Source organism: Mesoplodon densirostris, chromosome 4, assembly GCF_025265405.1.
Source record: "Mesoplodon densirostris isolate mMesDen1 chromosome 4, mMesDen1 primary haplotype, whole genome shotgun sequence".
NCBI classification, from domain to species: domain Eukaryota; kingdom Metazoa; phylum Chordata; class Mammalia; order Artiodactyla; family Ziphiidae; genus Mesoplodon; species Mesoplodon densirostris.
Window position 1 is genome coordinate 89,623,284 of NC_082664.1, and position 23,737 is coordinate 89,647,020.

General features: G+C 39.8%; 1 protein-coding gene across 1 annotated transcript in view; it reads right to left on the reverse strand.

Moving 5' to 3' along the window:
* SPG11 (SPG11 vesicle trafficking associated, spatacsin) overlaps positions 1–21,197 on the reverse strand; it is a 75,586-nt gene extending 54,389 nt beyond the window's left edge. Inside the window, exons 1-11 of the mRNA XM_060096764.1 lie at positions 20,930–21,197; positions 18,391–18,575; positions 17,300–17,524; positions 15,649–15,850; positions 12,435–12,572; positions 11,801–12,249; positions 10,355–10,500; positions 5,361–5,493; positions 3,139–3,294; positions 2,552–2,727; positions 557–733 (exon numbers count right to left, since the gene is read on the reverse strand). Of these exons, the coding sequence (XP_059952747.1) occupies positions 557–733; positions 2,552–2,727; positions 3,139–3,294; positions 5,361–5,493; positions 10,355–10,500; positions 11,801–12,249; positions 12,435–12,572; positions 15,649–15,850; positions 17,300–17,524; positions 18,391–18,575; positions 20,930–21,159 (2,217 nt within the window). The 5' untranslated portion in view covers positions 21,160–21,197. The remainder of the gene's footprint in view (positions 1–556; positions 734–2,551; positions 2,728–3,138; positions 3,295–5,360; positions 5,494–10,354; positions 10,501–11,800; positions 12,250–12,434; positions 12,573–15,648; positions 15,851–17,299; positions 17,525–18,390; positions 18,576–20,929) is intronic.
* Between the last annotated feature and the right edge of the window lie 2,540 nt (positions 21,198–23,737).

Here is a 23,737-nt window from a genome sequence, read left to right on the forward strand (position 1 = left end):
ATAACAACCTTTACATAATTTCACTCCTCTGAACTTCCAGAAAGTTACCATGGGCAAGACCTCAACCACGCAGATGAGGCCCAGATCTCAGCTTTGTCCAGGAACCCCACCTCTAGGACATTCCCTTCTCAAATGAAGTAAAACCATGGAACACAAAGTAAAGGTAAAAGCCATTGGAAAGTTCAAATGGAGATATAAGAGGTCACACAGACAATAAAGAATGTCCCCCAACAAATAATGAGGTCCTGTGCATGCTCTGACATGTGTGAAACCTTTTATGAGAAACACTGTCTCCTTCTAACCAAAGTACCAAATCTAACAGAGAACAAATGATGGAAATTCCAATCAAAAATTTCTTCAAGAAAGTTCTTAGTACCAAAGAATGTTTCCCAGTATTACTGTCATAATTTCCTAGTAAAAGTTACACAAATTTCTTAGTTTGTGACACATCTATGAATACAAATCAATTTTTCTATCAACCAGAAATTATATTAAATACATAAGAGAACTTCTCTTACATTAGAGACTTTATGATCAAACAGATTATGCTACTTACCATATTCTTCAAAAGCTCAGAGGCTTCCTTTATATTATTCTTTTTCAAATTGTCAAAGACCAAATCTAGGCCTATTCTAATCAACTCCTCGAGTCTTTGAGCAGAATGACTGTTAATCCTGAAGAAAGTTTGTGCCTCTGGTATTTTGTTGTTTAAAATGGCATTGGCAATAACTTCCTAGGAAAGAAGGAAGGAAGAAAAATATTTGTTTTTGAGTTCCTTTTTATTACCTTATTATGATTATCAACATGGGACTTATACATTTACTGAGTACCTCAATAAGGGACTTTTACTGAAAACCTTCTACTAGATTTGGGGCTTTGCACAGGGGGACATGAATTGACCAAAAGATGGACTCTGCTCTCTAGGAGGTTTTAGACTAGTAGAAGAAATGCAAATAAAGCCCTGATTATAGTACTGTATGATAAGGGTGATGATATAGGTATCCCAGGGTTCCAGAGAGGAGGGTCCAGAAAAGGAACATCTAAATAAGAGAGATGAAAAAAAAAAGAAAAGGTTTCCTAGTAGAGATGACTGATGAAGTAAAAGTTTTAAAGACAAGTATGTGTTACACACGTTTATTGAAAAAAGAACATGTGTTCCAAAAAGAGAGAATATTATATGCAGAGGCATAAAGGCAAGAAACAGTATCAAACATTCAGAGAACTCCAAATTACTTAATATAACTGGACAAAAAGCTGAAGAGAGTAGCAGGCAAGACTTGAAAGAAAAGCAAAGGCTCCATCGTAAAGGGCATTGTGTGTGTGAGATGGATTTTATCCTGAAACTTATGCAGAGCCACGGAAGGATCTTAAAAGCAAGGGTGATATAATCATATATATATTTTAGGAAGATATATATATATTTTAAAAAGAACATGCATTCATATGCATGTTTTTGGAGACAGCGTCCACTGCTTTCATCAAAGTGGACTGTAACCTCCCCTAAAATTAGATTTTAATTTAATTTTTTTAATCTTTTGGCTGCACCCTGTGGCATGTGGGATCTTAGCTCCCCGACCAGGGATGGAACCCGTGCCCCCTGCAGTGGAAGCGCAGAGTCTTATCCACTGGACCGCCAGGGAGGTCCCTCCCCCCAAATTAGAAATCAATGATTATGAGTAAAAAGAGCAGAAGACCATGGATGAAGCCATGGAGCACATTAAAAGAGGGGAAAACAGTACATGAAACCTGCGAAGGAGCTGGGAAGAGGGAAGCCCAAAAGAGTGGAAAGAAAATCAAGTAATTTTTGGCTAGAGAATGATTAAGAGACAGAAAATGCAGTCACAGCAGGTACTTCCCTACCCTTCCACCCCAAGAAGAGCAGTCTTGTGAACCTGGCAGCATCTCAACCTTATCAACTTTCAAACCCTATCAATTCTGATCCTCTGGGTTAAGCTATTCTGGCCTTTGTCTTTCCAATGCCAACACTCTCCAAGAGGTTAGAGGAATTCTTCCAGTCCCTAGTCAGAAAAAAGAATCAGAGTTTGGCTGTATTAACTTATACTATAAAAGGAAAGGCAAGTTGATAAATACAGGAAACTTAATTTACAAAATATCTTAACTAGAATCTGAGATAAGACTCGAATATACTTCTAAGCAATAATGTCATAAAACAAAATTTTCCTAAGATAGAATCAACAGCAGCAATTTGATTTATTCAAGGGTCAGGCAGAATGCATAAGTCCAAAGTGCCAGGCCCTAGACATTGAAGGAGTGACAGTTCACAATGAGTTGGGGTTGGATGTTTGTCCCTGGATCCAAATGGGCAGATCTGGCATAAAGAGGGAGCTTATCTGTGTTCTGAATTAAATAAATGAAACTTGTAGACATAAATTTGAAGTTGTGCCCAGAGATCCAAAAATCTATAAAACCTAAAACCCTTGCCAAAGATTCTGAATCACAAGTGTACAGATTCTAAATTCTGTTTCTTCTATCGTTTTCTCAGATCCTCTAAATTTGGCAAATAAAAGAAGTGATAATTACTCATATTTACCTCAACGCTGAGCTTCTCCCATATATTGCTCTCCTTTACTTTGGGGACATTTTCATTTACATCATATTCATCTATAGCATCTGTTAGCTTCCAAGGAAACTTTATCATGAAGGTTCGAAGTTCATTAATGTAACTGGTCAAAATGTTCACTCCTTTCTGTAGATGTTCATCTAGCCCTATGGAAAACACCAATGTGCCAATTTCATATACATAAATGTGTGTGTATGTGTGCGTGTGCACGCAGACAGAATAAACCATGAGCTATTATAATTATAAAGAAGTTTACAAAATGGCAAAATTCAAACTCAGCGTTTTCATGTCAAACAAAAAATCTCTGGGCTTTCTCCTATTTACAAGTATGTCCATGTTTTAATATAACCCTTTTCACCCTCTTCACAATGATTAGTTCTTTCTGCCAAATTTCCCAGTATTAAAACCCCATTCACTCACTCAGTTACACACTGACTTTACCCAACCTAAGCAAATGGCACTCCCCGGCTTATGCTCTCTCACGCAATAGGACCACTTATATCTCTGTCCTGACATAAGAATGGACTAATTATCCCCTTCTTTGCTGCTGTTCTTACCTTCATTGTGAATAAAAAGCTCCTTTATTTGTTTGTTAAGGAAAGACAGTGTAAGATTAAGCAATTGTTCCGAAAAGTGTTTGCTCTGAGTTTCAGAATCATTTTCTCTAATTGCTGAGCAAAGTAAATCCAATGCTGGTGTCAGCTCTTCCACATCTGAGGAAAAACCAAAGAAAGGAACATGAAGAACACCAGGATACTCCCAGTAAAATTAACCTATCCAGAAATACCATGCTGCCATAACTTAAAACATAAGACAAAGACTAGGGCTTCCCTGGTGGCTCAGTGGTTGAGGGTCAGCCTGCCGATGCAGGGGACGGGGGTTCGTGCCCCGGTCCGGGAGGATCCCGTGTGCCGCGGAGCGGCTGGGCCCGTGGGCCGTGGCCACTGGGCCTGCGCGTCCGGAGCCTGTGCTCCGCGGCGGGAGAGGCCACAGCAGTGGGAGGCCCGCGTACCACACACACACAAAAAAAAGACAAAGACTAATGTCATTCTCCAAAAGCTCACAAAACTTTCATGAAGACTCATTACTTGCAAACTTTAGCTACTCTACTTACTACTAGTCATCATTTACTGGTACTACTAGTAACTACAATTTTGCTGACCAACTACTATATTTTAAATACTGTACTTGGTGTTTTATAAATGTTATCTCATTTATTCCATTTAACAACCTGAGAGGTAGGTGTTATAGCCCCCTTTCCACAGATGAGGAAACTGAGGTTTAGAGAGGATAAATAACTTGTCCAAGCTAATTTGAAAGTAAGTGGCACAGACAGAATTTGAATTTAAGCCTGTCTGATTCCAAAACCATTCTCTTAAACACACAGGTGAAAGCAAGGCCCCTGAATCCTCTTATTTGCCAGCTTCAAATAAATAAAATGATTCCTGTCTATCTTAGCATTGGCCCCACCTCTAGAATTGTACCTGTGTGAGAATGATGGGAAACATGGATTTTACCCTGAGAAAGCAGGTAAAGTTAGTCCTATGCTTCTTGTTTCCAGATCCATCCCCACCCTTTAAGGAAAAGCAGTGCAGCTGAGAGTGGAGTAAGGAGTAATCACTGACCACCCAACAGCAGAAGTGAGTGATGACCATATAATCACTGATGGAATCCCCCTCAACACCACAAACCAGGCCTTTCTCTATAAATTCAAGCAGACTTAAAAAAAACAATGGAGCATTAAAAAGTTAGCAATTCAAGAGGGAGGAGGCCAAACTCTGCACGCAAAACAAAAGAGAATGTTTTTAAAAAAGAAAATTTCTAATCCACATTGTCAATAAGGACTAACGTTAAACTGATAGAAAAAGTAGGTTGACATTTTCTCCACTTAAGAGTACAAATTGGTGAAACTTTTCTGGAGGATAATTTATAAAAAAATTTAAGAATGTAAATTGTGTGTCTCTTTGACCTGTGAATTCCACATCTAGAAATTAATCCCAATAATTGTACATATGTGAAATTACACAAACACACAGCATTTATAGCACATTGCCAATAATAGTAAAAATTAGAATCAACCTAAATGTGTAATAGGAGTTTGGTTGGGTAAATTATGGTACAGCCCATACAATGAAATTCTATGCCACCATAAATAATAGGTATATCTATCATTATCAAGAAAGATGTCTGTAACATATTATCAAGTGAAAAAAAAAAGCAGATTATAAAACTTTATGTACAAGGGAAAACACACTTTATTACCCTGTCCCTCTAAAGAGAGGATTTGCATGACAACCTGGTCCAAGAAGAAAAGCAGAGCTCTCGTTTATTAAAAATGAAAGCCAAAGTCTTGAAATGAAGTGTTGCTAATGTAGCAAAAAACCAGAAGAGTCAGGCTGAAAAGTCTTATAACAAGTCCCAGTCCCCAACTCAGCCAGCTGCACTGCCACTATACATCAATATCTCAGACAACAGCAAGCGCTGGAAATTTTTGCAAATGAAGTTTATTCTCTTTTGAATAAAATTCTCCTGAATTTGAAAGATTATCTCTTCTTTGCATACCAAAGATACAAAGCACAGTACAGGATATGAATAATCAACACATATGATAAGAACATTTATAGATTCTCACAACTATCTCAAGATTCCAGAAAGTAAATAAAATGTTATGACTGACTCCTGGCAAATAAATAAGTCATCAGAAAACAAAACAATAATTTGAAAGTGATTAAAAAGGAAAAATGATAAATACAAATGTAGAAGTCTCTACTCTACTTACGTTTTAAATATAAATGGGATGGAAAGTGATCAAACTGATCAGGTACAGAAGATTTTGAGGATGGACTCAAAAGATTTTCCTTGCTCTTCAAAAAGAAATCTACTGTGTCCAGCTGACGATTTTCTATTCCTGCCTGAGGTGGGAGAAAAAAATTACAATAGGAAAAATAATTGGGATACAGATTTTTTAAACTTTACAACTTAATGTACTAACACAAAGAGACACAGGCTATTTATGTATGTATGTATGTATGTATTTATTTACTTATTTACTTATTTATTTATGGCTGTGCAGGCCTTTAGTTGCAGCACGCGGGATCTTCGTTGAGGCATGCAGGATCTTTCATCTAGTTGGGGCATGTGGGTTTTCTCTCTCTAGTTGTGATGCGCAGGCTCCAGGGCACGTGGGCTCTGTAGCTGTGGTGTGCAGGTTCCAGAGCACGTGGGCTCTCTAGCTTGTGGCACGCAGGCTCTCTAGTTGAGGCGCGTGAGCTCAGTAGTTGTGGCGTGCGGGCTTAGTTGCCCCGCAGCATGTGGGATCTTAGTTCCCTGACCAGAGATCGAATCCGCGTCCTCTGCATTGGAAGCCAGGTTCTTTACCACTGGACCACCAGGGAAGTCCCCACAAGGCTATCTTTATCTTGCAAGAGTACCTGAGTTCTAGTGAGGATTCTGACAATGACCATGTGACTTGGGGCAAGTCTCTGTAACCTTTCTGAACATCAGTTCTGCTTTAGTTCTAAAATTCTGTAATTCTAACACCATTCAAAGCTAGGTACTCAGGGATCACCCTCACAGTTATCGTCTATTTGAATTAAAATGTTAAAGCAGTATGATAAAAAGTTAAACTGAAAAAGCAGGCTAAGTACAGACTCCCATTTCTAAAGTAGGCATCTGAGGAAAGTTTTCTATAAAGAACACGTAAAAATCACAGATTTAAAAATATATATACAGTTGACCCTTGAACAACTCAGGAGTTAGGGACGCTGACCCTCCCATGCAGTGGAAAACCCATGTATAACTCTACAGTCATCACTCTGAATCAGAGGTTCCACATCCATGTATTCAACCAGCCTTGGATTGTGCAGTACTGTAGCACTCACTATTGAAAAAAGTCATCATACAAGCGGACCTGCGCAGCTCAAACCCATGTTGTTCAAGGGTCAATTACATGTGTGTGTTTATAAAGTATACTTTTAAAGGCTCAGTTGAACTGGAAAGAAAGAGAAAAATCCTCAGAGAGTACAAACAAATCTCTGATGACCTAAATAAAGCAGGGGCTGAAAAACAGGGCCCACCAACCAAATTCAATTCCTGTCTGTCTTTGTAAATGAAGTTTTATGGGAACACGGCCACATCCGTTCATTTACCTATTGTCAATGGCTATAATGGCATATCTGAGTATTTGTAACAGAAATCTTCCTGGAAAGCCTAAAATATTTATTCTCTGGTCCTTGACAAAATAAGTTTCCCATGCCTAGCCTAAAGCACTGTGCCTAAGAATCACCTGGAGAGCTTGTTAAAATGTGGATTGCTGAGCCCATTCCCCAGAGATTCTGATTCCCTAAGTCTGGAGTGGGGCCTGAAAATTTACATTTCTAATAAATCTGCAGGAGACGGTGATGCTGCTGGTCTGGGGACCACACTGAGAATCAATGGGCTGAAGTTCTGGGTGCTAGGCCAGGCAGGCTAGGTGAGAGGTATTGGTGAAAGTAATGTGTGAAGGAAGAAAAGAGAGGATAAACCTAGGGTCTATGCACAGTGAAAATCTCCAAAAGAAGATGAACTAGAAAAATTACTCCACCAGAGGGAGACCATAAACAAGCCATGCCTTTGCACTAGGTAGTGAAAGGAAAAACTATATTATGTATGGTTAAATAAGAATATTATTGCTCTCAGGAGATATATGTTAAAGTACTTAGAATGAAAAGTTACAAAGTTTGCAACTTTCAAATAGTTCAGCAAAAATAAGAAGTACACATACAGTTAAAACAAATAGCAAAATGTTAACAGTCGGTAAATGGGAAAGAGGTAAATGGATGCTCATTTTACGATTTTTATAATTTTTCTATAAATTTGAAAAATTTCAAAATAACACATTAAAAAATGATGAACAAATAGTAATTCTAGAAATTAAAAAAATAAAAATTGAAACTACTCAGTGGATGTATTTAATACCAGATTAGATATAGCTGAAAAGAGAAGTAACGAGCTGAAAGAGTGATATAAAGGAACTATCCAAAGACATGAGTTAAGAGAGGCTAAGAGAAACTGAGGAAAGTATGAAAATTCTAACTACTTCTGACTGAAGTACCATTGTGACAACTGAAAAATGCACATTCAATTTTCACACACATGGAACATTTATGAAACTGAGTACTTACTAGGCTATACCTGAGTCTCAACAAATTCACTCGTCTGTATGTGGGGGGAGACTAAGGCCAAAACAATGCTGTAACCCCACATCATCCTAATTAAACTCACTACATGGACACACTATGTATAAAGACAGAGGCTTTACAGTCACACTGCCTGGGTTTAAACCCTGGTGCTACTGCTTAGTGTCCAAGTATATCTGTATTAGAATTCACAACCTCTCTGTGTTCCCTCACCTATAAAATGGAAATAATAAACAGTATTTATCTATAGATAAGAAAATTAATGAGCTAGCATCTGACTATTAACATTAATATTTAGGAAAAATAACTATAGGAAATAACCTAAGAGTAAACACTATTCCTTCTGAATAATAGATTTATAAGAGACTAATTTTCTTTTTTCTCCCATTCTCAAATTTTCTACAATAAATATTTTGTAGTATATAAAGGTAAGTTTTTCAACAAATGGTGCTGGACTACTGAATATCCACATGCAAAAGAATGAGGTTGGGTGCCTTCCACTGACCATACATAAAAATTAATCAAAATGCATCAAAGACCTAAACGTAAGAGCTAAACCTATAAAACTCTTATAAGAGTAAATCTTCATGACCTCAGAATAGGCACTCGTTTCTTAGATATGACACCAAAAGCCCAGGTGACCAAAAAAACAAAAAACAAAAAACCCCAAATTAAAAACTTTTGTGTTTCAAAGGACACCATCAAGAAGGTGAAAAGACAACCCACAGAACAGGAGAAAATATTTACAAATCATATATCTCATAAAGGTCTAGAATACAGAAAGAACTCTCAGAATTCAAAAATAAAAACAAATAACTCAATTACAAAATGAACAAAGGATTTAAGCAGACATTTCTCCAAAGAGATACACACATGGCCAATAAGCATTTGAAAACATGTTCAACACACAGTCATTAGGAAATGCAAGTCAAAACCACAATAAGATACCACTTCACTTTGACTTCACAGCTAGTAGGATGGCTATGATAATAAAAAATTGGACAATAGGGACTTCCCTGGTGGCTCAGTGGTTGAGAGTCCGCCTGCCAATGCAAGGGACACAGGTTCGAGCCCTGGTCCGGGAGGATCCCACATGCTGCAGAGCAACTAAGCCCGTGCGCCACACTACTGAGCCTACGTTCTAGAGCCCGTGAGCCACAACTACTGAAGCCTGCACGCCTAGAGCCCATGCTCCGTAACAAGAGAAGCCACCACAATGAAAAGCCCGCGTGCCACAACGAAGACCCAACATAGCCATAAATAAAATAAATAAATTTATTTTTTAAAAAATTGGACAATAACAAGTTTTGGTGAGAATGGAGAGCTACAGGAACTCCCACACATTGCTGGTGGGAATGTAAAATAGTGTAACCACTGTGAAACTGTGAAAACAGTTTGGTGGTTCTTCAGAAAGTTAAATGACTTCATAATTCCACTGCCAGGTGTATACCCAAGAGAAATAAACACACATGACGACACAAAAACTAGTACACCACCTTTCATAGCAGGATAATTCCTAACAGCCAAAAAGGAAAAACCACCTAAATGTCCATCGACTGATGAATGGATAAAAAATTGCTTTATCCACATAATGGAATGTTATTCAGCCATAAAAACGAATGAAGTATTGACACATGCTACATGGATGAGCCTTGAAAACATGCCAAATGAAAGAAGCCAGTCATGAAAGGCCACATTTTTTATAATTCCATTTATATGAAATTGTCAGAATAGGCAAATCCAGAGACAGAAACGAGATTTAAGTGTTTGGAAATTAGGGTTTGTGAGGAATTGGGAGTGACTGCTAATGGGTATGCTGTTTCTCTTTGGGGTGATGAAAATGTTATGGAATTAGGATGGTTGTATAACTCTGAATATACTAAAAACCACTGAATTGTACATTAGAGAGGTGAATTTTATGGTATGTACATTATATCTCAATAAAGCTGCCACTAAAAAAACAGTCCGGTACATAACATTATTAACTTCCAGTTTTTGACCTTGCTGGGCTGTGTGGTACAGTAAAAAGTGCCCTGATTTTGATCCTAGACCCTGCCTTATTAGTATGGCTATGGGCCACTGACTCAACCCTTCTGAGCCTTACATTTTTCATCTGTAAAATGAAATGAATAAAAACTACCCAACTCGTCCCATGTGGTTATTTTAGCACAATTTAGAGAATGCATAAAAAAGAGTGTTTGTGAACTATAAAATGCTACATAAATTCAGGTATGTCACTACCACAGCTGGATTAGAGGATTAGGGGCTATAGAGTAGGAATAAGAGATCACTCCGGCTCGAGCTTTCCATAGCTTGTTTCCACTTCATTTATTCTCATCAGCTTATTGCTGCCTCCAACTCTTGTAACTTTTTTTCTTAAATAGTGTTTATTATAAGCTTTTATCTTTTAAAGCCAAAAAGGGTAAACTGCTAAGCAAAATAAGGGTAACAAAACAGCCAAAACTAAGCAAATGGATGGGTAGAGGCTACAGATCCTTTGCTGCTAGGTTAAATGAATCTCCGAAATTGTTAGTCAAATAAGGGTAGGTAACAGAAAATAACCAAGCAAAGTTCTACAGACATTTAATTCTGTTACCTCTAGCGCATGTATGGGGATGGAGCACCTCCCCCAACCATTGAGATGGCAAAGAGAGTCCACAGTGCTGGCACTTCCATGGATCATTAGCCTATTTAAAAATTCCTCTTGAGTCAAACCAAACAAAATCAGAGAGAGTCCATCTTCTATAAGAAAAAAAAGTTAGCTTTAATAAATTATTAGGAGTTAGGTTTTAGGATTATGACAGGAATTTCTAATTACTCAATAGTTCAGCACTGTAATTACAAATAGATTTATTGGGTACTAGTAACTAATGACCTTAGGTAATAAATTCATCATAACTTTTCAAAGAATGTTATTTTTTACAACAGTAACTGCAAGGCACATGCTCATAAGAACAATGCATCCTATGAAATAACATTGAACCTCTCTTTTCTACATTGTACTGTATTGCACAATCAATACCTGGAACCTTTAACTATTTACCGAGATGTCACATTTCTGGTTTACTCAAATAAAACAATTAATAGCATGCTCTTGACACAAAGAAATACATGATTACCAAAATTGAGATACTGAAGAAGAAACACGTGGTTAGTTCAATGAGAACACTCAGTAGCTTTATAGGAGGTTATGGCATAAATGCTGAACCAGTGTATATCTGACACACCAAACCCAAATGCCTATGGGACCAAACAGGTGGGGAGAAGAAGTGCAAGAAAACCTAACCTGAAAGAAACTAACCCATCTAAGAGCACTGAAATTTGGCTCCAATCCATAAATTACTATGAGGGATGAGGGGCAGTGTGGCAGATCTTTTAATTTTTCAGTAACAACTGAAATTCCAGATTTTGTGTGAAACCCTCTAATTTTACATGTTTATAATAAATAAAATCTTTTTTAAAAAGCCTAGGTAGGGCTTCCCTGGTGGCACAGTGGTTGAGAGTCCGCCGGCAGATGCAGGGGTCACGAGTTCGTGCCCAGGTCCGGGAAGATCCCACATGCCGCAGAGCAGCTGGGCCCGTGAGCCATGGCCGCTGAGCCTGCTCGTCCGGAGCCTGTGCTCCGCAATGGGAGAGGCCACAACAGTGAGAGGCCCGTGTACCACAAAAAAAAAAAAAAAAAAAAAAAGCCTAGGTAGTGTAGGCCAAACAAAATGAATCTGAGTTCATGCATGGCCCACGAGCTAACAGCTTGCATCCTTTGCCTGTACAGACTGAAGTGCCATGAATGACTCGCTGGGTTAAAACCAACCTTTCTTACTCTTAAACTCTTCCTGACTCAGTCCTAGCATTTAGCTGAGCAGAAATAACCTTAATTAAAAATCAAACACATGAGACAACATTACTGAGAGTAAAACCAAATTTTCTCCATCAAAGCCTAGGCTTAGAGGAGTAGGCACCACCACCACCCGGGCAGCAGAAGTAAAATAGATAAGAGAGCACCTCTCAGCATGGATTTCAACCTGATACAAGACATTCTCACCTGTCAAAACAAGGCACAGTTGCTGGTGTCCACCACTGTCTACAGGAATACACTTCTTGCCCAGCGAAAAACACTGCATGCTCTGGGTCTCCAAATCCCACAGGACAATGGTACAGCCCCTCCTTTCAACTGCCCAAGTAAACAGCACAGTGAAGCCTGTCACAGACATACATGTGAGCTCAAGGGGTTCCTCCTGTTCACTGATGTGTATTCTTTTCCATGATCTTCCTGAATCACTGGTCTTGGCAGGACCTTTCTGTGGAAAATTATACTGGCTGCACATTACATCCTGTGGAGTGAAGGCCCAGTTTGGCACACTGGTACTGTGGTTACCAGATTCAGGGGGCTCCAAATGCAAAATATCCTGGAACCACGGAGCACAACAGGTACCTTCCAGTTTGGAGTTCTTTATTGTTTCATTCAGTGATGACAGCTGGGCTTTCCAAGACCTGGAAGATAGGGCAGAACTTACATCTGTGACAGTGAAAGGCACAAAGTAAAGCAGTAAACCAAGCAAAGATGCACTTAGGAAAATAAAAGTGTCTACCTCTGTAGACTTTTAGTGAAAAGGTACAGTGTCAGCATGACAAAAAATGGAAATAATAAAGTAAATCCAAAAAGGAGGTTTCTGTACCGATCAACTTGGAAGGAAAACTTGGTCAGTTTCATGTTGTAGTCAGAATTAACAGGATCATCTTCATCTATCCCCTTAGGGCCTTCAATAGGAATGTCTTCTAGTGTTCTTTCACATAGTAGGTGTCCTGGGTATTGCCTATGTTTTAAAAACAACAGTCATAGTAAAAAAATGATGATCAAACAAAATCTGTGTTATTATTGCTCCTGTTAAAAATGGGAGGGCGGTGGGGGTGGGGGGAACTTCCCTGGTGGTCCAGTAGTTAAGAATCCACCTTCCAATGCAGGGGATGCGGGTTTGATCCCTGGTCAGGGAACTAAGATCCCACATATTGCGGGGCGACTAAGCCCGCACGCCACAACTAGAGAGGCTGCGTGCTGCAACTACAGAGCCCATGCGCTCTGGAGCCTGCGCACCACAACTACAGAGCCTACGTGTGCTGGAGCCTGTGCGCCACAACTAGAGAGAAGCCTGCACGCTGCAACTAAGACCCAAACGCAGCCAAAAATAAAATAAATATATATATATATATTTTTAAATGGAAGGGGGTATGGGATGGAGGTGTTACAGAGTAGAAACGGTATAGAAAATGTTTCCCTGACCCAGACTCCTCACCTCCATTGCTTAAGGCAGATTGATAAAGTCAACCTTAAAAATTTGACACACCTGTAACTATGTGTGAAGATAGATGTCAACTAGATTGATTGTGGTGACCATTTCACAATATACACACATATATGTTGTGTATATGAAACTAATATAATGTTTATGTCAATTAAAAAAAAATTGACCCTTGGGCTTCCCTGGTGACGCAGTGGTTGAGAGTCCGCCTGCTGATGCAGGGGACACGGGTTTGTGCCCTGGTCTGGGAAGATCCCACATGCCGCGGAGCGGCTGGGCCCGTGAGCCATGGCCGCTGAGCCTGTGCGTCCGGAGCCTGTGCTCCGCAAGGGGAGAGGCCACAACAGTGAGAGGCCCGCATACGGCCAAAAAAAAAAAAAAAAAAAAGAATGGACTCATAAAAAATCATTGTAAAATTTCCAGGCAACATGAGAGACCACAGAAGGCAGTGAATGTCAACTTATAGTGGTATCAATTTTCCTCTGTGGTTTTCTCACAAGTGCTCAGTTGCCTGAGTGCAGGGAATGAGAAGAGAATTAAAAAAAAAGATTTGTCAGATCAAGTGCTACCACAGGGCAGGAGCAAGAGTTAAGGGCTCATTCAAGAAAGTGACTGAAATGACAGGTCACAGAATCTATGCTGTAAAGGGAGGGCAGTGAAGACAGAGGGGGCCCCTGTCTTCACTTGGGAAGTCAGCATATTAGAAATTCCAGTGAGGTCAGACGAGAGAAGTGGGGGTACTTGAGTAAGCAAGCTGTACAGTTTGGCAAGTTGTGCTCAGAGTGGGATGTGTAGAAGAGTGATTTGGGGGAGGAGCTGCGTGTCCGGAGCCTGTGCTCTGCAACGGGAGAGGCCACAGCAGTTGAGAGGCCCGTGTACCACAAAAAAAAAAAATGAAAAGGGGTGGTTGACTTTTTGTATGGCAGGAAAGAACAACTAGGGTCAGGAGGCAGGAATGGTAAAAAACAGTTAGATCTCAGAGTACACTTAGAAAATAAACATGCAGTCAACTTCCTCAAGAAATTATACTAATTAAAGAGCACTCATGTAAATAATTAACAAATAGAGATCACTCATTTAGTTAGACAGGACAGATCCCTAAATTGACTATAGGGAACAGAACAGCAGCTCTTCACTGGCTGATGTTACAGTGGCTGAGTTCAATGAAATCTGTTCAAAGGGATGTGCCTGGTGACCACTTCAGTGTTCTTCTCTTGGGGTGTTGCCAAAACATCCAGAGGAACAGAACCCTACACTCAAGGATCAGAGTAGCTGAGTGGGCGTTCCTTCCCCCATCACCTGTCAAATTATTTTCCAAGGAAGTTGATTAGAAGGTAACTCTACACATACAGGATATATTTTAGTCAGTGAAAATGGCCTACTGATACACAAGCACACAGTCTGAAAATGTGATAATCATCCCTGCTCAAAGATTAAAAAAAAAAAGTATTAAAAGGCCATTGAAAACAAATGAAAAAATCACAGTAGTAAGAAGTTCTGGCTGATATGTGAAGATGAAATTAACCCTTTTTTGTAAACCAGACAATGAGCAATAAACCCATCAAAGTGCATTCCCAATTACTCAACGATATGTTTATTTCATTCATATTAAGTTAGGATCAAAAATCCTAATGGTTTGAAATGTCCCTTAATACTGAAAGTCATAAATGTGGATTACCCTACTTGCAAGTTTCAATAAACTGGGTGCGGTGTGTGTGTGTGTGTGTGTATGCACATTCACATACACACATATATTCCTTTCAAACATTATAAAATCAGAAGCAATTAGAATTTCTCAATCAAAAAGCTACGCAAAGAAATACTCAATTTTCACTAATATATTTAGGAAGTGTGTGGGCCCTCAAAAGGAAACACCTGAGGAAATCCTAAAATGGAGAAAGCACAGTTAATACATCTTGTCAAAGTCCTTAAGTGAAAAGTGATCCCCTAGGCAGCCAGGACCCTAACCCACATAAGATACAATTCTAACACAGGGTAAATCCCATTTTTCTTCTACTCTAGTATTGAGAAGAAGTGAGTAGATAATGTATAATAGCTAAGGGCTTTTAAAATTGTGCTTGGTTACTTTTCATGTATGATGATATAAGCCATATATAATAATAAACATAAATCAAAATCAAACTTGGATATGTATCCAGAAATAAAAAGGTAGCCAGTGGTCACTTGTACATATTTTTATATAGTAACAAGCTCATTAGGTAGTAGCTAGAACGTGATCAAGCAAATGGAGGAAAAAAACTGGTTAAAAGAAAAAAAAGAAGCTAACAAGTACATTTTTAACCTCTTTTTTTTTTTTTTTTTTTCTTTTTCTTTTTGCGGTATGCGGGCCTCTCACTGTTGTGGCCTCTCCTGTTGCGGAGCACAGGCTCCGGATGCGCAGGCCCAGCGGCCATGGCTCACGGGCCCAGCCGCTCCGTGGCATATGGGATCCTCCCAGACCGGGGCACGAACCCGTATCCCCTGCATCGGCAGGCGGACTCTCAACCACTGCGCCACCAGGGAGGCCCCCATTTTTAACCTCTTATGGCTCTAATTATTTACCTGAAATCAGAGAAGGAAGTAATCTACATACCTGAAATACAAATTTAAGTTAAGAGCAATTGCAGTGTTGGAGGAGCTGACAATCACTACAACATCTAGGTCTTGAGACACTTTCAATGAAGTAAAGGAAGAACTCTTGGCTGGCTCTTGTTGCTGCTCATTATACGTATCTTCTTGAGGGAGTGCCAAATCCACATGAGCTACGTGTCTACCATCCACAGTGTCAAAAATGTCTTTGAGTTAGAGTTAAAGAAAATGTCAGTCTTAAGTATGCCTAACCATTTAAAACACAGGACGAAATAGAGTTATAGACTTCACTGCTCCAACCTTGTAGGAATAATAATAGAAGGAAGATGGACACTAAAAATCCCATCATATTAACCAGGTGACTATGAAGTTGGGGACCCAATAAACAACCTGATAGAGAGTTCACTCAACAATACTTGCTGAATCTCCACTCTGTGCCAGGCCCTGAGACAACAATAATATTTTCCACTAGTGTTCTACAACAGTGCTGTCCAAAAGAAAGAACGCGAGGCACATTTGTCACTGTAAATTTCCTAGCAGCCTTATTAAAAAAGTAAAAAGAAACCAGTGAACCTAATTTTAAGAATATATTTCATTTAACCTAGTATATCCAAAATATTATCTCTATATGTAATCAATGTAAGAAAATTGAGATAGTTTACATCTTTTTCACATAAGTGTTCGAACCTAGTTATTTTATACTTATAGCACATCTCAATTTGGACAATTAAATTTTCATTGGAAATATCTGGTCTGTATTTAGACTTCAAAAATTTATATTTAAGAACTTGGAACAGCCTGAGTTGTTCCAAACATACTCAAAAGTTCTCCAATAACTGAACCAAGTATCAGACTTTAAGTCTAAAGTAATTAAATACAATTAAGAATTCAGTTCCTCAGTCACACTAGCCAAAAAATTTCAAGTGTTCAACAGCCACATATGCCTACTGCCTACCACGTTGGACAGCTCAGTTCTGTAACCTGGCAGCAAAAATGAAGTTAATCCAATATTCTATAACATTTTTTACAAAATAAATTTTAATACAGGCTATGATACATGTAAAATAGAAAAATTACTCCTTTAATGCAAAAATGAAAGTTTCAAAAACACGTAACGGGTCGTTCTTCAAATAATCTTCAAAATAATTTTGCTGGTGACCTATGAATCTGCTAAAGACAAAAAATCTGTGATAGTTTTCCAAAAACAAATTTCAAACAGTTATGTAAACCATTTGATTCCCTAATATGATGGAATCATCATCAGAGACGATAAGAGATAGGTAATATTCATATATGAAAATGTGTGTATCATATCATAAGCAGTCATCTAAATCTCTCCTGGAACAAGCACAAAGTAGATATTTAATAAGTATATTTTAAATAAATGGGTAATGCAGAACATATACAATTTTAAAACAACATAAATAAGTTGGACAGGATGATTATGATTTATAAACTGAAAAATATTTGAATGGAATATAAAGTAATGTAGTTGAGTATTTTAAGTTCATGAAGATCTTTTTCCCTGTAAGTTTTACTGAAAAATTAATCTTTTTACCTACAGCCCAGTCCCTAAAACTAAAAGCCTATAAAAAGGCTCATTTTTCAAGGTATTCTCCTCCCCAACACATCAACATCTTTACCAACAAGGATACAGATCCAGCCTAAACGACTCAAAACAAAAAGAATTCCTCTGCAGAGCTGTGTGTCAATAATCCTGTCCACTGCCTGTGCAGGCAAGGATAATGTGAAACAGTTGAGTACCCTAATCTCAGCATCTCTTTCAGGAAATATAATGTGCAGGATGATATATTCATTGATGAACAATAATGCTGTGTTACTGTGAAATGACAGAATTCTCAAAGATAATAAGGAAATACCTATAAAACAAAAGGATATTACGTCAAACTCACTGGTCACAATTTTACAACTGGTAAATTTGATTCTGTTAACACAAACATGTAAAACAAAAAAGAATCAGCACTTAACTTAGTCCAACTCCAGACAATTATTGGTCAAACTCACCTAAGCAAGTGGAAGGTAAGTAAGGAACTGAATAAAGATGGCCTACAATGTCTCTGTGCCTTCTGTTTACAGCCAGAGTGTGACAACACACCAGAAGATGATCAAAAAAACCTACTTACCCATGAGACCAAATAAGAACAATCACAGACTCTTTTTTTAAAAGGAAAAGAAGGAACCTTATAATCAGGGTAGCGAGAATGCAACTGCCTTAAAAATAGAAGCTTGAGGGCTTTGATTTCTGCTCCCTGCAGCCCTCAGGATGGGACATAGCAAACAGGTCTGTAACCAGTGTAGATCAGCACATTATCCAATAGAAATATAATGTCAGTCACAAAAGTGAGCCACACATGTAATTTTAAATTTTCTAGTAGCTGCACTGAAAAAAGAAAACAGGTGAAACTAATTTTATTATATATTATTTACCTCATATTTAAAATATCATTATCAACATGTAATACAAAAACTATTGGTGAGATATTTTACTTTTTTAGTACCAAGTCTTCAAATCTGGAATGTATCAATATTTGACATTTAAAGGACATATTAATTGATATTAAGCACATTAAGGGCTTATAGCCTCACGTGGCTAGCGCCTACTATACTGGACGGGGCAAATATCTCTCCCTGACTTCACCTCTATAAGAACTTTTCCTGAAATACATAAAATTACATAGTAATACACAAATTCAAACATGCTAAAAGACCACCTGCAAATACTTACTGATAATTTGATCTTCAACGAGCTTTTGCAATGTCTCCTCAGTATAGCTATATGAAATGGTTGCATCACATCTTCCATCTTTCAAATTAAATTCACAGATGAGCAGTTCATTATTTTCACTAAGAGCAAGCAGTCTGGGCTTGTCTGTTGGTGTCCCACTGTTATGAGAGTCCTCCCATACAAACCTAAGGAAAAAGTTTAGACTATTTATTATATTCTATATCCATAATAATACCCACAATGGTGAAGGTACGACAGAAGAAGTAGAGAACAACTCTTTGGTTCACCTAATAGCATTACGTCTATATACAACCCAAGGGAATGTAAACTGCTCTAGAACTTCCAGCCCCTTCCCCCATCTCCTTCCCCTTTCTCACTTCTTTCCCCTCAGCCCCCTTCAGGGCAACACAAGAATATAGGAGTCATTTGTGAAAAGGGGGCAAAGAGCAAGAAATGGTGGCTGCTTTTTTCCTTCATCCTAAATCTGGACTGATGGTATGTTTAAAGGAACTGTCATGATCAAGGATATGTTTCAACAACCAAATATGTCTATTATTTATACTAGACATATTATAATAGACATATCACAATTAACAAAATATGTTTTGGCTAACATAAATGCTTTCAATAACTTAAAAGAAAGTGATTATTTGCATTTATAGACTTTGAAGACTCTAAACTGGCATATTATACAATAGCTCTGTCCAACGAAACTTTCCATGAGATGCAAGTGTTCTACACATCTGCAAAGTCCAATACAGTAGCCAACAACCTCATGTGGCTACTGAGCACTTGAAATGTGGATAGTGCAACTGAGGAACTAAATTTTCAATTTTAAGTGCAGTTATAGAACATTTAAAGCAGTGTAAAGTCAACATACCAACATGATTAACAAGGATGGAAAGAGGCTAATGATGCTACAGCTTCAAATTAAATAATAAAATTAAGTTACATTAAAAGAGAAAAATAAGAGCCCCAATTCTGAAAACAATGCAATGGAATGAGACGAGGTTACCATGCTGATAAAGTTTCATCTTTTAAAAAAAGCTTTTTTTCTACAGAAGTAGTAAGTTTTATATCTAAAAACAGTGGACTTGGTGCTACTATGTTATTATTAGAAAAAAACACTGACATTTTATATTTCTGTCTTTATACCTAGAATAATGTTTCATAAACAGCCAACTCCTGACTGTTCACACTGAAATCTGATGTCAAATATGGAAAAGGTTAAACAAATTAAGATATATTTAAAAGGCTGAAAACTGTGAAACCAGTAACATCATTAGCACATGGGACTATACTTCCACGTGGAAAGAGAATTTTCAGTGAACATAATACAAAATGTACAGTGATTTCAACAATATACAAAGGACCATACATACTTTGAGAAAAGGAGGAAGCAAATTCTGTACACTATAAACTTATCCTTATTTTTACCCTACGAATTATTTTAACTGAATTAATTCAATTCAACGAAAAAAACTAAAAAGTAGTCCTTCTTGATCCTCCCCCACTAATTTCATTCAATAGCTTACAAAAGCCCCCATTATTTTATATCTGTTTTGCCTATCTTGTGAGGTTCTCTCTCTGCCTCATTCCTTTCCTTATATGGCTATGTTCATAGGTACTTAATACTGTTGAATCAACTAACTTTTGGTAAGGAGGGATTCCTTTTCCTAGCAACTAGAGATCAGGAATAAAGACGACAAACATAAAACAGGTTAAAACATTCAGTGATTGAAGAAACGAATGTCTACTGTGAGGCACTTTTATAGGACCTGGATATTCCAGAACTCCTCTGTGGCTACTCAAAATCGTTAACATTTCTAAAATGTTTTGTTATTAAAGAGTCCAAAGCGTCGGAAGGCACTCTCAAACTTAATGATGTAAACTGTAAGAGTTACATATGTGTAAAGTAATACATGATTGAAATTGTTTCTTTTCCGTCTTCCCAACCATACAACCTCACATGTAAGAACTGTCTTATTACACCTTTTAGGCACTGCTCCTAGGTAACGAACAGAAAGCGCATAATAAGTATTTGTTGAGTGAGTAGAAAACGCAGGCTCTGTCCTTGAAGGGGGGTGGAGGGGAGGAGAGGCCCAAATGTGAAGGAAACAGCTATTTGTATCAGAGATAAGTAAGAGGTAACAGGATGATTCAAATGAGAGATGATACCCCCAGCTGGTCTTTAACAGATTTAACTAAAGAAAATGGGCGTGGGGCACGGCACAGTGACGATTAATCAACCTGTGTTAAATGAATTAAAAAAGCGTCCAAGCTGGGATTCATTACAGGTTGTCCACGTCCGGAGAGGATCTGGATACTGTCTCCACCAACCCGGAACGGGAAAGAATGGGTGCAGGGACGCGACAAACCGAGGAAAATGTTCCGAGAAGGAACCGGGCCTGCCTCTGAGGCGTTGCCCTCCACCGTCATCCCTCTCCCGCTACCTCCAAGGTAGGAAGGGAGCAGAGGCGCCAGCCAAGCTAAGGCTGCGGACCTCCTCCACAAGGCCAGGCCCAGCCACAGCACTTACTGCCGAAAAGGGCCTTCCAGGCGGCAGCCGCCCCCGCCCCGGCCGCCGGGCGCCAAGGGAAGCACATGAAGGCTGCCTGCAGCCGTCAGGCTCCCCAGAACCTCCTGCTCCCTGTGCAACTGCGCCCGGGATCCCAGCCGCCCTGTTGCCTCGGCGGGGACCGGCACCAACAACACGGGTAGAACCCGCTCCACGGCTTCAGCGTTTCCAGCCCCCTTGTCTGCAGCCATCCCGCGCGCACCGGTCCTTCCGGTCCCTGCGACGCGCTGCGTCCTGCGCGTGCGCAGTGTAGCCGACCCGCTCTCAGATGACTCCCGCGGGGAGATATGCGCTGACGTAGACTGCCCGGTTACGTTCTCCGCACCCCCCACTCCAGCAAAGCCGCATCTGCCTTTGTTTCGAGCCCACTGTTTGCTGAGAGAGTTGAGGGCCTCCATTAGCGGCTTAAGGTGGCTGTAGCAGCTGTTCTCACTCTGTGGCATTACCCTTTGCTTTCTTACCCTTGCTGCCTCCTATCTATTGGAGGCCTGTGCCTGCCACTCTTCGTTTTTTATTGGGCTGTTATTTTTGCTTACAGGCCCTGAGTGGTGCAACGTCCTTGGTATTTGACCGATCCATGATGAGGGAGCTGACTTGATGCTGACATCAAATAATATCCATTGTAACAGCCAGGGGAACAGGGTGGGTGGAAGTGGTAGAGTTGCTGTTTCCTACTACTCTTTCCTCTGGGAGGTATAATCCAAGATCGGCAGCAGAGGGGGCGAGAAGAGGTGGGGAGTAAGCATTTTGGAATGGTCTCCTAAAGGACTGCAGTGCCTTTCTTAACACATTCTTTTCCACAATCAGATGGGGTCACACAGCTATCAAAGGTCACCTCCTGGGCCTCCCTGGTGGCGCAGTGGTTGAGAGTCCGCCTGCCAATGCAGGGGATACGGGTTCGTGCCCCGGTCTGGGAGGATCCCATATGCCGCGGAGCGGCTGGGCCCGTGAGCCATGGCCGCTGGGCCTGCGCGTCCGGAGCCTGTGCTCCGCAACGGGAGAGGCCACAACAGTGAGAGGCCCACATACCGCAAAAAGAAAAAAAAAAAAAAAAAAAGGTCACCTCCTTTGTCTGTGCTTTGATTCCCATCCTCCTCCTGTTGTAGGACTTCGTAAACTTTCTTCGCCTTCATTACTCTCCACCCTTCCCCGCCCCCGCCACTTTATTGCAGTGCTTTCATTATCATGCAGGCATGCTGTAATATCACTCTTTAAAAGAAAATCGTTCCTTAACCTACACAGATTACTATCTACTGTCCAATTGCTCTGCTACCCTTTCAGAAGATTCCAAATTGACTCTTTCTGCAGTCAGTGCCTCCCACCTCCGTCACGTCTCCTCATTCCACACTCTTTTTTAAAAAATAAATTTTTGGTTGCATGGGTCTTTGTTGCCGCGCGTGGGCTTTCTTTAGTTGCGGTGAGCCGGGTCTTCTAACTGCAGTGGCTTCTCTTGCTGTGGAGCACCGGCTGTAGGCGTGCGGGCTTCAGTAGTTGTGGCACACGGGCTCAGTAGCTGTGGCTTGCGGGCTCTAGAGCGCAGGCTCCGTAGTTGTGGCCCATGGGCTTAGCTGCTCTGCTGCGTGTGGGATCTTCCTGGACCAGAGCTCGAATCCAGGTCCCCTGCCTTGAGCAGGTGGATTCTTAACCACTGAGCTACCAGGGAAGCCCACACACTCCTTTCTTAAAGTACTTTCTTTCCAACTTTGGTAGTACCACTTCTGTAATTTTCAACCTATTTTTTTCAGATAACTCCTCCTCAGTCCCCTATGTTGGCTTTTCTTTCTACATCATCTCTTCCTCACTCCTAACTTGTAATACATCTGTGTGCTGATACTCCCACTTTTGTGTCTTTATCCCTGACCTTTTCCTTCACCTCCAGACTGCTCTTTACCTACTTGATGTATCTACTTGGATTTCTAGCAGAACATATTAAAGTGTCTAAAATGTTGATTATAACCCTTCCCAACGCATTTTTCCTCATGTTTTCCCCACATTAGTCTAGGGCACCCACCATTCACTCTGCCTGGGAGTCATCCTGGATTCTTCACCACCACCCTTATCCAGCCCATCAGCAATGTCTGTCAACTCTTACTTCCAAAACCTTTTCCAAACTTCTTCTCTTTCTGTCCCTAAAGCTCTTCAATTCTTGCCCCAGCTTTGGAAAAAAAACTTCTGAACATTTTTTTCTCTGCTTTCTATCCTGTTCCCCTAACAATCAGCAGTCAGAGTGATCTTCCCAAAACAAAATCACGTCATGTCACTTCGTTGTTTAAAATTCTGACTTCCCAGCAGTTAAAAATCCAGACTTTAAAAAATAATCGTGGCTTACAGATGTGTACTCTGCTTACCTCTCTCCTACCTTATCACCCTCCCCCCCTTACCTGTATACTTCAGCCACACTGTCCTTCTTTCTTTTCCTGAAACACACCAAGTTCATTCTCACTTTGGGGGCTTTGTACTCACTAGTGCCTCTGCATGGAATACATGTCATTGATTCCAGCTTAATTGTAACCTCTACTGACAGGCCTTCCATTCCACTCCAGTCACTCATCCCCCAATTTTGTTTTCACCATGGTATTTATCACTATTTGATGTCTTCTGTCAGTCCCTGTCCAATCAGAATGTAAGCTTCAGAAGAGCAGGGGCTTTTCCTTGGTCACCACTGTTTCTCAACCACCTAAAATGGTACCTGGTTCATAAAAGGGACTCTTGTGTTTTTTGATGAGTGCATGACCTTGTTTGTCAAAGTAAACCAAACATCCCATATCT